This window comes from Brachyistius frenatus, unplaced genomic scaffold (assembly GCF_029030835.1).
Source record: "Brachyistius frenatus isolate BFR_SWC_R1_liver_20210118 unplaced genomic scaffold, ASM2903083v1 Contig_38, whole genome shotgun sequence".
Classification (NCBI taxonomy): Eukaryota; Metazoa; Chordata; class Actinopteri; family Embiotocidae; genus Brachyistius; species Brachyistius frenatus.
In genome coordinates, this window is record NW_027210637.1 from 1331977 (window position 1) to 1347244 (window position 15268).

At 42.0% G+C, this 15268-nt stretch overlaps 1 protein-coding gene across 2 annotated transcripts in view; it reads right to left on the reverse strand.

Moving 5' to 3' along the window:
• The window catches only part of glrbb (glycine receptor, beta b), a 28539-nt gene extending 16066 nt beyond the window's left edge, over window positions 1-12473 (reverse strand). Inside the window, exons 1-4 of one of the 2 annotated variants that reach the window (XM_069701756.1) lie at window positions 12049-12472; window positions 8886-9024; window positions 6531-6637; window positions 4345-4412 (exon numbers count right to left, since the gene is read on the reverse strand). In XM_069701756.1, coding sequence (XP_069557857.1) covers window positions 4345-4412; window positions 6531-6637; window positions 8886-9001 — 291 coding nt within the window. In that variant the 5' untranslated portion in view covers window positions 9002-9024; window positions 12049-12472. Of the gene's footprint in view, window positions 1-4344; window positions 4413-6530; window positions 6638-8885; window positions 9025-12048 lie in introns of both variants that reach the window. The other variant, XM_069701757.1, reaches the window with a different exon arrangement.
• Between the last annotated feature and the right edge of the window lie 2795 nt (window positions 12474-15268).

Below are 15268 nucleotides of genomic sequence, written 5' to 3' on the forward strand. Positions count from 1 at the left end.
CAACAATCTGGTGTCTGAGAGAATTGACGCAATTCAGATGCCGTCTACATAGTGTGAGTTTTTATTCTCGAAGGGTGGATGGTTTGACACAACCAAGCGGCAACCCACCATGATGTCATTAATTGTTTTGTGAACTGCCGTTTTGAAGCCTCGAGCCTCGCATTTTAGCTGTTGCCATTTTTTTAAATGTTTCTTTTCGGAGCCAGATCTGACCATAATTTCATATGGTAGGGAGGGGATTGATTAGTGAGTCTGACTGACAACCTGAGGACACTATGCCCACCCGCCTGTACCGCTAACCTGACACGTGAATCAAATCAGACACGCCCCCAAACATTCCTCCTTTTGAGTCCTAAATCTAATTAACTATGGATATTCTATTTTCAGAAGGACCACCAGAAAACTGATCAGCAGAAGTGAATTTAGTTATGAATAAAACATGTTTTTTTATTTATTTATTTATTATTATTTTTTTATTGAATTTGTATTTCATGAGAGAAACATACACTTCACTTTTTAGACCCGGAGACAACGTCCATTTTTATAAAGCCTACAGATATGAAAGCATACTTGGGTGCAGGATGTCACTGTTCGCTTCTTGTTTTCGACCGCAAATCAGGACGGTCGTTTTATTCCGCGTTTACTGTTGCCATGATGATAAATGGGTGCATAACTTTAAGAAAGTGGTGGCTTTAGCAGACAACACAGTTCAAGCCGTCCTTTTAACCCAAACCATTATCTTTCCCTAACTCTAACCAAGTGGTTTTGGTGCCGAAAGCTAACCATTTTATTTTCATATAAAACTAAATATCTCACTGTATATATGCAGTATACACAGTACACACACACAACACCAGATCCCTTTCCTAGGAAATATGCAGAAATGATCCAGTGGATGACTAATGGTAATCTGTGGTACATTTTTATCCACAATGTCCTTGAGGATAAACCAAATGACATATTTCCTTCCTGAATATTACAAGCATCATGAACAGGCAGGAACTATTTCAAAACTTCAGCTAACAACAATTTATACACAGACGTCTCGAGATGATTTATAAATTCAGCAGTAACCCAGACTGTGCTTTACTTCCCCGCCAGTGAACATTGTGGGGAGAGAAACATGTGGTCAGACTGTTGATATCTGATTTTGAAAAACAAGCTGTTATTTCTATACAACCTAATTTTAGACTTCAATGTCCAACCAGTCCTCACGACAGCACCGCACCTTTTTTTCCTCTCTGAAAACCAGACAAGGAAATATATCTTCCTTTTGGCTCACTGTCAAGCTGCCAGTACAGCATTCGATTCCGAAGAGATTTAACACAACCGCTTGTTGTAATCTATGAGGAAAACTCAATCTGAGCAGTAGTAAAAAAAAAGAAAAAGAAAAACAACAACAAAAAAACAGGCTGCCTCAATTTATTCCATCTCACAACATCAAATTAGTTATTCTCCTATGAGGACTGCAGTCATGAAGTGAAAATAGATGTGTTAATGACAGTGGATGTGTGGCGGTGGAGGTGTAAATGATGACAGAGGGTTTCCTGAGAGCAGATACCCCACAGAGTGAAAAATTGAGGGGAAGAGGTGACCAGCTGTCTCTTCTTCCTTCTACTGAATTCATTTCAAAGCTTACTCACTTTAATTCTCTTTCTGTCTTTAGTTTGCCGCCCCGGGGGGAAGACAGAAGACAAAAGCTGTCATTTGGCAGTCATGGGTGTCTTTTTCTCGTTTATTGTCTCGTACTTGTTCTACCTTTTTTTGATACTATCCTCTTTTTCCTTTTCCTCCCCTCGTCTTTCTGTCTTTAGATTCTTGCCTCTCTTGATTTTCTCAGCTTGTTTCATACTTTATCCTTTCTGCTATTTCCAATTTCTTCTTCCCTTCCTCTTTCTTGTTCTTCCTCACTGCTCTCCTTTTTCCTTCTTTTTTCACCTTGGGTGTCTTCATGGCTTCCCTCTCCGGTCACTTTACCTTTTGTCTTTCTCCCGTTCTGCTTTATCCCTTCCCTCCTCACTCACTAACATCTTATGCATTTCTCACCGACATCGACTTTTTGCTTCCTCTCTTCTTTGTCGACCTCACTTTTCCACCTTAATTCTTCTTGTCTTGTTGTCCATATTCCTGTTCTTTCATCCATCTTTCTCTTCGTTATCCTTTTTGTTTTTGTTTGCTTCTATGTTTTTTTTTTTTCTCTTCGTCCGATATCTCTGCTCACAATCTTCCATACTTTGACTTGTAAGTGTTTTCCGCTTTCAGTATGTATTGTTCTAATTGGTCTATAATTGGTCTTCGTGTGAAAACTCTCCACTGGATGATCTCATGAGCGAATCCACTCGACTGATCTGCAGCCAAAACTACATTTTTTCCACAGTAGATTTTCATGCAGCTCCGGCTCCAGGATGGTATGATCCAAGGCTTTGTTCAGAGTGCCACTGCTTATGAAATTGTGTCGGACTGAACATTGAACATGGATGAACATTGATCGCTTTTCGGGCATACTGTCTGCTCCTGCAAAGACTAAGGCTGGCAGTATATTCTGTAACTAAGATTGGATTATACACAAGTAGAATGCCAGGTTCGGCAAAAAGACACTGAATCACATGTTGGCTGCTTCACACATACACAGATTTTCCTGCAAAACTTGTCAAAAAAAGGCTTGTTTAAACAAACGTCTCAGGATATATACACTGTGTACTTTAAGTGTCAAATTAAAAAGTGCAATTCTGTATTTTGGTCATATTCAGATGTTGTAATTTGAGTTTTTTATGTTTTGTCAGGTTTGGCTTGATGCAACAGATCCCAGAAGTGTCACCATTTGTGAGAGCCTATTAGCCTGGCTCCACCCACTTTTTGCTATCAGCTTCAGAATTTGCTGCAATACCACCAAGGTACGCTAGGGGCTGGCTCCAAAAAGACTGCGGCTCCATAGACTCCCATTCAACTTGTCTCATGAAATGCGTCAATACATTTTTCCGACCAGTCATTTTGATGTCGTCAGTTAAAGTCACTAATTTTTCTTAGTTTTCTGGAGGTCCATCCGAAAATAATCCCGTCATTAATTACAATATAAACCTAAAATAAAATTTAAAAAAATTGGGGGGGGGGGGGTCTGTTTGATTGACAGGCCTGTGGTGCAGTCAGATTAAGGACGTAGTATTGTCGGGTTTCCAATCAGATCAAATTAAATCCACCGCTCGCTCCCCGTGACTCATGGTCGCTTCTGGTTCCAATCCATTCCAAACTAGCAAGATGCCAACGACCAATATACAAACTCAAGGCGGCGTAACGGCAGTTCACAGACCAATGGCCGACGTCACTGTTGGTTAGTGCTCGGCTATAATACACATAGACTGGAAACCCTGTTCCCATGAGGGTTTGCCCAGCCACTCCGAAGTGCGGTCTGATTAGTGGGCGTGGCTACGTACAAGGACACTGTAGTTAAGCATTTCTTTTTAAATGTAGTTCCAACAATAGCGGTACTGGTAGAGCTAGATGAAGCAATATGAACAAATGGTCTGCAGTCGTCATGGCGTTGCACTGTGTTCACATTGGGGGAGAGTCTCTGTCTTTTACAGCTCAGTGAGTTTCGGCACACAACAAACATCACAGGAAGGTCAATGTGGATTGGTCAGAGGCCGCTCAAATACTTTTAAAATGAACCCGAGGTCGACGCCTATTTGGATGTAATGATGGGAAATAATGGAGTGTGGCCAGACCTTGTCTATACATGAAGTGAGTTTGTTTTGCGCATTGCTAGGAGACAATATGTTTTTGCTTTCGATTCTCCTGTGAGGATAAGGATCTTCCTTTTGTAATAAAACACTCCTGTTTACAACCTGTAAAATACGCACATAAGATGCCACGAGACAGAATCAAGTGTGGATTCTGTCAGTCTGCACTCCATTAATTACATTCCCATGTTTCATTACTCTAACACAACCCTGAGTGTTTATTGGCTTCTTTCCAGCAGCTCTAAATTAAAAAAAAACTCTGCTAAGCTGACCTTATTAGAAACAAAAAAGTTCCCTTTCTTGTTTTCCAAGTGATCGAGAGTCAGCCCAACTCCATCCTTGAGTTTAATCCGGTTATTAGTATTCAAACTGCACTTCTTTATCAGCAATTAAGCCATCAGATAAATGAAGCATGAAAAGCCCCGTCTTCATAATGATCCACTGCTAAATGCTCTGATACCGTCTAGAAAACATGCTCATGCATTCTTCCTAAAAAAAACTTGTAGGATAAAGCAGTTTTTTGGGGTCTGATCCACTTGCTTGTGATTGGCAGAAGTATCAATTGCCAATACTGTCAGACTGCAGAGGGACTGAAGTGAATTCTTACCATGGTCGTTTCTTGGATCGAGCCAAAGCTGTTGATGAAAATGTTCACTCTATCCTCCACAGGAATTCCTGGATTTAGAAAGAGGAAAAAGAAGAGATTGAGTGTTGCGTCCACTGTGTTTAGAGACAGAGGTACTGCTGTGCTTGTATCTTACAGTAAATGTTAGCATACTCAGTAAAACGTCGTACATCTTTATCTCTACACCGATAAATATTGTACATGGTGATTAAATTGATTACTGACCAGTATTTGTGAAAGGCTTAACATTGCAGAATAATGAAAACTCCTTTCTCAAGAGCATCCCTTTGCCAAGTTAACGCTGTAAACATTGACACTGCCGTCTCTCTCCACTCAGCCTTTTGCATGAACTAATAAAATCCTTGATGAATACAGATTGCTCACCCTGCTTTGAATACATTATTTCCTTTGAGGTGTTTCACGGAGGCTCGGGAGCTCGACTGGATAAACTCTACCACGCAACTCCCAAAATGAATGCACATAACATGGAGGTGAGATGGAGCTCGCATCAACCGAGTAAACAAATGAATATTCAGAAACACTTTTTGGTGTTACCTTTAAGAAAAAAAAAAAAAAAAGTGCTCTATAGGGTCTGTAAAAGAAGCTCGCCACTTTATAGGCCTGGGAAAAGTAATGCACAAGGCACAGTTTAGATGTTAATTGAGGAGATTATGACATGGTTGTTAATGGACGGGGAGCTTTCAGCCCACCCTGAAATCAAGAGCAGATGTTTGGCTGCTGGACTCGTCGCAGGCATGCAGTCAGGGATGATGGGAGGGGGGGGGGGACCGGAGGGAGGGAGGGAGGTGGGGTGGGGGGGGGGAGCGCAGTCTGCTCACTACACATCAAACACAAGAGTCCCACATACAGCTCCGGCAGCCATGTGCCAGGAGGATGGAAACTATCTGCAGATCCACCTGAAGACTGGTGAGACCATCAGTCAAAGACAAGACAGGTCACCGGTCCCCTCTTTGTTATTTTTATGGCTGTTTCTGTGAGATGCTACTCCCTTCAGTGAGATATGTACAGAAGAGTATGAACACTGAGGATGGATACTGGTGGGCAGTGAAGAATGAAAAAACAAAAAAAAAGACTGACAGACTGAGGGTTCATTTTGGTTCCAGTTCCTGCGAGAGAGAAGTTATCAAACCTTGTTTCTGTCCTTGTTATTTTTTCATTAGCTTGAACGATGTTGAAAACATGCAGGTAACATTAGCGGGCTCCTTATTTATAGCTGATAATTAGGGGTAATTTTCTCACAGGCACACTTAAACTTTAGGCTGCTGATAAAATGTGCTTTCTCAAAGAGTCAAAACCAAAGAATGTTTGCGAGTGAAAAGACGTATCACTCTGATGCATCAAAGTTCTGTGTGTATATGTAATTTACATGCATCAATTCATATTTTTTAAGCTCATTGTTGAGAATCAGGACCTCCGTTGTTTGGATGAAGTAGTGTGTGAAAATCAGCTGTGAAAAGTCAGTACGTTCCAGTTGTTACTTCTGTTAGCTAGATTTATCAAAGTCTTTTATTTAGACGCTAAAAACTTTAGTATCTCTGGTTTCTTCTCCGACATCTTTGATTTATACTCATTAATAACTTTAGTCCCTTCAAATAAGGAAAGCTGAACTCAGTGAGATTCGTAAAAGGTTTTAAAAGAATTTGGATTTGATAAGTGGATTCAGATTTGTTAAATGCTATCGAATTCAAACCTTGAAAAGATTTTAGAAGCATATATTTCTTTCTTATTGAGGTCGATTTTATAATATAACTGAATACCAATAATCAAATATGACATAACGGTCATTTCCTGTGACACATACTCAAATATAATAAACCATGTTTTTGATTTGAAGCCGTCTTAACTTACATTATTTATTTCCATGTCAATGAGTCTATGCTGAGGTATCTTTTAGTAGTAGTCAACCCGAGTCCTTCAGCTTTCTGTAACTGTGTCGTAGCATCTGTTCCATTTGCGAGAACAGGGAACGCATTTTGATTAATGTCTCCATATTTACAGTTATGATTCGTGCACCAAATTCTGAGAAGAAATCTGGAGGCACATATTCGTAGTACGCTTCTTCCTTTAATTAGCATGTGGACAGCGTGGCAGCTAAAAAATGTCAGATAAAAAGAGACAGGGGGAGATAAAGAGGGCGAGACACTTGCCTTTGAAGTTGGGCCTTATTCTGGGATCATAGGTGATCAGTAACCTGTTCAAGATGTTACTGGTTGAATTTGCAGGGACTCGGGCCAGATCCTCAGATGACAGCTGTCTGCAAACAAAGAAAGACAGAGAGAGAGAGAGAGAGAGAGAGAGAGAGAACTTGAGTCATGATCACATTAGCAGGTCAAATTCCTGACAGATGAACAGTGCAGATGCACGGAGCAGCGACTTCTTCCCTGTATGCTCTTTGATTAAACTACAACCTGAGAGAGCTACCAGTTTTGGGACTTTTTTCAGATTTGGACCACCCAGGCAAAGTTAGGGTAAGGCCTTGTTTCATGACTGGGAGAGCTGACGTGATCCTTTAGGTATGACAGAGGACTTTCCAGGGCAATTAAGCATGTTTTTAAGAAACATTCTACGACTAAATAACAGTGCAGTTGTATTAATGTCTTTGGACATGCTAGCAAATCTGTGACGATACTGAAGCACAGGCTGCGTTGAGCTCGATGATGACCTCAGGAGGTTGAAACTGTCATTTGATTTGGAAGTGTTTGGCCATTAACAAAACAATAGGACATACCTTTGGTTATTTTTGGAATCATTTTGGAAAATTACATGGTCAAAAGCTTCGTAAACATACATAATCTCTATAAACTCTATAATCAGCATGAAAACTCCACTTTAATCTGGTTCAGTTCTCTATGAAAACCTCTAAAACTGACTTTGCCCCTGCTTCAAATTAATCTCTCGTGTGGGTGGCAACGAGTATAAATGACTTGAGAAGACAAACAGTCTATTTGTTTGGAATGGATTTCTACTTCTTATTCAAACCAACATGACATTTGTTCTTCCGGGCTATCCTGCGAAACAGCAAAAAAAACCCAAAAAAACAGCTGTCTGCTGAAAATTACCAGCGTAACACAAAGTGGTGACTTTCAAAGACGTTCAGCCAAACATCATTTGTTTTCTGAGCTTGACGAATGAAAAAAAAACAATGGGACAAAGAGCGGCAAAGGGGAGGACGGGATCTGGCAGGAGAGAAAGGAGAAACATGAAAAAATGCCTCCTCTTGGGTGGCAATGAATTCTCCTGCCAAAGAATTTCCCCTTCTCAAAGCACTTTACATATCATTATGTAAACCTTATCATGCACTGAGGATGAGTTAAAGTGCTACACAGGAATGCTGCGCAGTGTGTATATGTTCTGCGGTTCCCCTGATCAAAGTGAAACACACAATTCCCATCCACTAAACCCTTTTTTTTTTTTTTTTTTTCCCCCTTCTCCTATAACAGACCTTTCTGACAAGCTCAAACACACGAGCTAAACTGGAACCAAGTGGTTTCCTTGATCCACGAAGGCATCTGCAGCATTAAACACGAAATATGTCATACAGCTTACACTTGCCAATACTGGGACTACATCAAACAGTTTATCCCTCATTTTGAGAAACTTCATTGTGGAGCCATTCGTTACCATTTAAGGGGGTAGGGGCTGCAAGCTCCGCATTACACAAGAGATAATGGACCCTCCCCGAGGCATGTCGGGACGTATGGAGACGTGCTCAGTGTTTACTTGTTTAATTTAACCGTGACCTGATAATGTAGCTCTTTATTTTATACTCTGGGGCATTACGAGGTGTTTTAAACAGTCCCATGTTTTCGGTGGGTTTGGCATAGCTTTCCGGAGCGCCTTCTCTAGCCTCGTGGAATGAATTGAAAGTCCTATCAGAACGTGAAGTAAGTAAGATCCAGGTGCGGACTAATGGAAACCCCACCATGACGTCACCCATTGGTTTGTGAACTGCTGTTTCGAAGCCTCGAGTCTGGCATTTCGGCCGTCGCTATCTCGGGGTTGTTGTTTTGTTGTTTTTGGAGCCAGGAGTGACCACATTTGGACGAGCTGGGGACAAGTGAAGGGTGGACGTGACTGAGAACCCGAGGACGCTTCACTCACCCACCTACACTGGGAACCTAGCCGAACCAGAGGCATGGCAATCAAACCAGGCAGGCCCCCCCCCCCCTCCTCAAACACACATACCAAATGTCTTATTGATTATGGGATTATTATCATAATGGGAACAAACACAGGACTTTCACTCAGGAGACCGTCGTTTCGAGTCCCGGAACAGGCAAACAACGTGGATATATTTGAAGTAACATAACATATCTAACTTATATAACGTACATAAAAACAACTTCCACGACCTATATAACTGTTACTGATGTAAAATTGCTTGTTTTAACCATGTTCATTTCCTAAAACTAACCGCGTGTTTTTTTTTTTGGTACATAAACGAAGCACATTTGCCGCGCGTTAATCAGCTTGACCGTGAACGATGTTTATTCTATACTTACGACGGACAGTAGACCTGCTTCCCTTTCTTCTTTCCCTTCTTTGTTCCTTTCTCTTTGGCCGATCCTCCCTCCAGGCAAAGACAGAGGACCAGGAGAAAGATGGCCAACTTCCTCATGCTCGGTCTGGCGTGAGTCGAGCCTGCGGAGGCAAAGCGGAGCAGGTTAAACACAGGGAAGAAGACGCAGAATCCTAATTACTCGGCGCTCGGTGGTGTGCAATGTAATGACCCAATCGTTTTCTTTTTCACGTTCGACAAATCTCAGCGCGTGACAAGAGGACGGTGGTCAGTGAAGCTCTGCCCTTGGTGGGAGTATAAAGATTCAGGGTAAATCATCTATTACCTCAACATAGTAACTTTTGCCCCTTTTACTTTCTTTGCCTTGATGCGTTCCAATTTTACTTCGGGATGCCTGTCACATACGGTAAATGTCTGAACTATAAATGAATCAATACCACGAGTTTAATAAAGTAGAGCAAGTTCAAGCATAAATTCAATCATTGGAGCAATGCACCTGAATAACGATGGTCATTCAGGACTCGTCAGCTGAATGTCACCTTTAAAGGATGACGGAAATAAACATTATTTGAAATACCCTCGACTTCAGTCTGGAGCCTGCATATAAAAGACGTAATAAGGCTGTTTTGCGTATGCAGCTGTAGACTTTGCTTTATTGTGTTTAGAACCGCAAAGAATTGGTTTGATTTATGGCAGCTGTGGTGTTGTTTTTCAATCCTCTGTCGCACCACAATACGGAAATGTAGGTAGAAAATAGATTAACACGGTCCCGTGCGTTTACGGCAACAAAACTATACAAATGCAAATGTACACTTACGCGCACAGATAGGTTTTTTTTTGTTTTGTTTTTTTTGTTGCATCGCCTGATAGCGGCCATTAATCAACGAGCAACCATAGTACCTGTGTGATTCAGTGCCCATCTCGGAAAAGCGGTGCCCTTTCATTGCATAGGGACACTGAGACCAACAGAAAAGCCAGCCGTTCAACCCCCTCCCCCCTCTCTTTCCTTCCCGGCAAGTCTGTATATTAACCCAGGCAGTTTATTGTCTAGACAAAGACACTCTCTCTCTCACTGCCTTGGCCCAGTAACTTCCCGTCCACTCCTCGCCTGCACATTGCTCATCATCTTCCCCAGCAGAAATCCTTTCCACGGCTCCGCCCAGGGCCTTTTGTCCCGATGCAAACAAACTCGCCTCACCCGAACTAAGTCGACACCGCCTTATCGATTCGGAAACTTCCTGGCGTTCAATTGGCCAACAAATACATCAGACGGCAGCAGCCGGAGCGGCGTCAAGTGTTTGACTTGGCAACTCGACCACAGCTCTAAGGAACCATTTCCTGCGTGACCTACAAATACTCTATACCATCTTCCCTTCAGAATTTTTCTTGAGACGACAACTCCCATCTCGGAGTCGTCCTGACAAGGAGAGGGAAGCAGCAGATAAAGGTCTACAACTAGTATGCGCTCCACTGTAGATGGTAAATGTCACTCTTGATATTACCATTCACAACATTCCAGCCTGGTATCACACCAAAGCCTGTAAATCACCCGTCAGTCTTCTTGACGACACCGTGTCAGTTTTCACGTTGTGCCTCGCCTACACAGGAAAAGTTGAAGGAGGTCATGTGATGAAGGTCATACGACAAAGAGTGATAAAAGTCTCCGTGTAGGAGGTTGCTGGTACAGCCTGAGTAGACTGACGGGTGTATTTCACCTTTAGGCCTGATACCGGCTTAAATATGCAGCTCAATATGGGGCTGGTTCATAACCTTAATAGTCAGTCCCATTCCACACCTTTGTCAAAATGTTTTGTCGTCGTTCCTGTTTTGTGAATCATCTCACGACGTAAGATTTATCTTCCGGGGGGGGGGGATCAAAAAGATTTAAAACTAGAACAATTTCTTCTTCTTTTCTGTCTTGTGAATCATCTCGCAACCCCTAAAATAAATCTTTTTTGAGATCCCTCCACGGTCCCAAATCCAAGGCTGGAAAATGGGGGACTTGCAAAGTCGGAGTTAAAGAAGTATTTGGCAAGGTGAATCTTTGTTGCTCAAAATTCTCAAATACTTGGCCTTCAGCGGGATGTTATCTGAGATTTATTTCTGTTTCTTAGGGTGATCAGGTTGGGTGACTTGTTATTAATCTTATATGAACGCTCACAGTGTGTAACCTTGCTAAGGTGTACACTGTCAACATTTTGGTTTTGGTTTTTAAAGTAAGCAATAACCAGGTCATCATGAACACCCAGACCGAAGAAAAACAGAAATACGAGCACCGCCGAGCCCATTACATTGACCGTGTCTGAGTCAACTCTGTGCCACCAATGAAGAGCAGCGCCCTCGCTGTGTTTTACTACTGGCAATGTTTAAAACTGCTGAGGCCACGTCAGATAGTGAGTCAAGCAGCCTTGCGTGGTCTGCCCCAAGGGTCCGCAGGTCAATATCCGCCCACATAGAGTCCACCTGATGTGCATTTCTAGATTGTGGACCAAAAACACGCAATTCTGTCAAAAAATAATTCTTACTAAGAGGCGAGAATATTCAAATGAATGAGCGATTATTCTTTTTAAGCTCTTCATGTTGATAGTATCACAATCTATTGATGTGATATGGTGTAAATAATATCTAATGTTGGCTGTTTTGCTTTAGATTTGATTCCACATAAACCAACACGCAGCACAGGTCTATTTGCGATCCTTTTCTAACTGCCACATGCGTTGACGCGCGGGGAAAGGCCTGTGCTGGTGCCAAATCCAAATCCGGCTACGCCAAACAAATACGCACGACGATACCGGAGCATCTCCCCCCTCCCCCCCCCCCCCACTTCCACCCTGCCGCCCCACCCTCCCCCAAACCTGTGGCTGCCCGTCGCATCGGGTCTCCTTCTAACAAGAGAAAAGTAAGTAACAGAGGCGGACACTCGCCCGAAGGCTGAGCATCACGGGAGCGGAGGGGACTGGAGTGAGAAAACCACAGGAAAAACAGCGACCACCATGACGCGAGGGGTGGATGGGGTGGGGGGGAGGGGATGGGGGTGCCAATACATATGAGCGCGAGCGTGCCGTTTTACTTCACACGGGCGCACGTTATGGACATAGATAACGGCAAGTCGTTAATCACAAAAGATGTCACGAGGTGCCACTTACCGTTTGGCTTGGTCACCCGTCAGTTCCTCAAACAACTGGATCCAGTAAAACGGAGTGCGCAAACAGTCGTTATCAGAGCCTTCCACACCAGTCGCTGCCTTTCGTTTCCATTCTGTTCATCGCTCTCGTTCGGAAGCGATTTGTTGTTTTTGGGGCGGGGGTGGGGGGGAGAAAAAAAGTTACATCTCGGCAAATTGCCAATTTTTGTTTGCTTGTTTGTTTCGGAGCGCGCTTGTTGTTGTTTTTCTTTTCTTTTTTTTTTTTTTTTTTTTTTTTTTGAATCTTTGTGTATATGGCTGCCGCTGCCCTTTCGCCTGAGCTCGGGATGCCCAAGATGGAGGCTTGCGTGTACCTGTCATGCAACATGCGCAGTAGCGGCTGCATGGAGCTGGAGCGCTTCTCTCCCATCAGCACCACGGACAGACGCTCCCCGCCTCCGCGCACGCAAACACACACCCACATCCACAGCCGCCGCTAAACGCTGGGACGTGACGTGACGTGGGAGAGGGGGGGTGGAGAGAAGAAGAAGTGCTCCCGTTCACGTGACGGGATCAAACGCCTCACTATTTATGGCACTGTCTGTGTGGTATTTAGAAGCGGATGGATTGGAGGTGAACAGAGGCAGCTGTATATAGACCATAAAGCGGCAAATAATGGAGGCAGTTCAGTGCAGGGTGAGGAGCTGCGAGCGTCTGTTGGTATTAATGTGAATTATGGGACATTTTAGCGTCTTACGAAGATCGGGCAGAGATTAATATAAACAAATTTATGTGAGAGGTTGAATCTGATTGTTTCCACTACGTCTAAATGAGAATGTAATTGAGTAAGACCGGGAGAACTATAAATAAAGGGCTAATGTGTATTTCTACCAGCCAGATAGAAATGATCATAACGGAAAATTATAAAGCCTTTTTTTTTTTTTCTGCTACTTTTGAATATTACTCATCTAAATAATGCTGTGATGTCATAAAAAAAAAAAAATAGCCCAATAACTGTCAAAACATAATTTCATACATAATTTCATTTTTTGGGGGGGAGGCTTTTCTATATTATCACATGATCTTCATCCGCAGATGAAGATGAGTGTCCTTGGAAAAAAATCTACAGTCCAAAAATCTACAATTCCTCGACGATATTGGGCAACCTCCGTCTGCTGAAGAAGATGTTCCACAGAAACTGAAAGCCCCGGAACACCTATTAAATTACGCTTTTTGGTGAAATTGTTTTTCTGAACTGCTGTTTCAGAGTTCAGTGAGACAGATTTAGCCATTTGTGCTGTCAGTCTGTCTTTTAGGACACATTTGGGAGTTACAGCAGGATGCAATGTGTTTTCCATCTTAGCGGTGGAGTTCCTCCTGTTTACATCTGTACTGCACCCACGACTGAATGAAAGAATGGATGGATGACATGTAAATAAACGACTGACTGATGAATTATAATAATGATTAACTGTGAATGTATTTGTCCGAAGACCAAACTGTTACATACTCATCAAATATTATGACTAGATATGATGATACCATTGATTTTTATATTCAGTCCAAACGCCGGTGTGCATGGAGTCATTTTACGGAGCATATATGGGGATTTTTATGTGGCACATGATGGATGTTCCGTTACAGTGAAAAGCTTTCTTTGCACAGCTGAGTGGTGGTGAGTAACCTCTTTAAATGTCTTTCTGAGCCGGAGAAGCTGCAGCTTGACAGCGCGCGATTTTATCTGACAACATGTGCATTTATGTCTGTGTGTTAGGCTTAGATTAGTGGTGATGAAATGTCTACAACTATGAAAGAGGTTCCTGTCTAAAAGCACAGGTAAGAGCTTCCTTTGGTGGGTGCCTGCGAGGAAATCTTAAAGAAATTCACGCACAAAAATGAGTTGTGTTGCATCCTCATTGACCTCATACAGCCCGGGACGTACGGACCTGACCTCGGATTCAGCTACGGACAGTTTAATTATCATTTGGGCCGACACGTGTTTCCAATGCAATTAATTCTTTAATGTGGCAGTTTTTTGTGTGTTGGTTTTGCTGTGTTTTTTTTTTTTTTTTTTGGCACAGTTTGGGTGTTGGTTTTGTTTTTGAAAATTGGTTATAAATCAAATTTACAACAACAAAAAAAAAGATTTGTTTTGCGATATGTAGAATTTATGGGTCTCAAATCCGTCAATGGGACAAACAGTAAATCAGTAGTTGAGTTATAACTCCGTTTAAAATGTAGATGTGCGAATGGTTCGTATAAAAATATTGTTGACTGCTGTAATGAAATCGGAGTCAGCTCACAAATAGAATTGATTATCCGGGTGATGATAGAAATCACTTCCCATATGTTTTTCATGCATTAGAATCAGAATTTATTTCTGTGAACCACAGCATGTGTCTGGATTTGGTTGCGGTTGTAACTTTTTTTTTTTTTTTTTCTCCATAAAAGGACCATTTTTATAAACATCCCAGAAGTCTTTGTGTCATTTTTCATTTCATTTATGCGAGTTTGGTCGACATTAAAACGAGCGAACAGGAAGTCGGTGCTTTTGTTCTTTCAGTGAAAATAAAATCCAGCACAAGAACACACAACTGAGCAGATTTGGGGATTTTTTTTTTTTTTTCCCCCTTCCCACAATTTTGATCCATATCTCGTTCATCATTTTATGTCAAACAACTTGGGCGGCCAATCCCAGTAGTATAATCCTGACTGACATGGCATTCCATTTGCATACACAAATTAATCGGCACCATATGCATAAAGATTAATGATTTCTGTCACAGGGCATGGTTCTGGTGTTACAATCAAGAGGCAAGCGACCGAGCACAAGGATCCTTTTGTGTTGTTTAGAAAAATGTTGGCCGGCTGGCTGGGAGCCATCGCTGTGATGGACAATTGTGTGCCATTCCAGAAATATGTCAAGCTGGATTGAAGCAATCTACTGTGGTATAGTAGTACAGTACCTGGCATGGACACCACATTTCTGCTACTATATACTGCAGCTCAGAGGAGTTCAATGTGTTGTCACTTTCTATTTCAAATGAGGAAAAAAAAAAAACTTTTGACAGACTGGGACCAACCCATGTTGGTACTAAAATATATATATATATATATATGTATATATTTTTTTTTACTGTTATGCTGCTTCACAATATGGTTATTTTTTTTCATCTCACAAGTGATGGGTCGTTCTTTAACTGAACCCCAGAGAAGCTTCTTGGATAGAACTTCAGATCAGT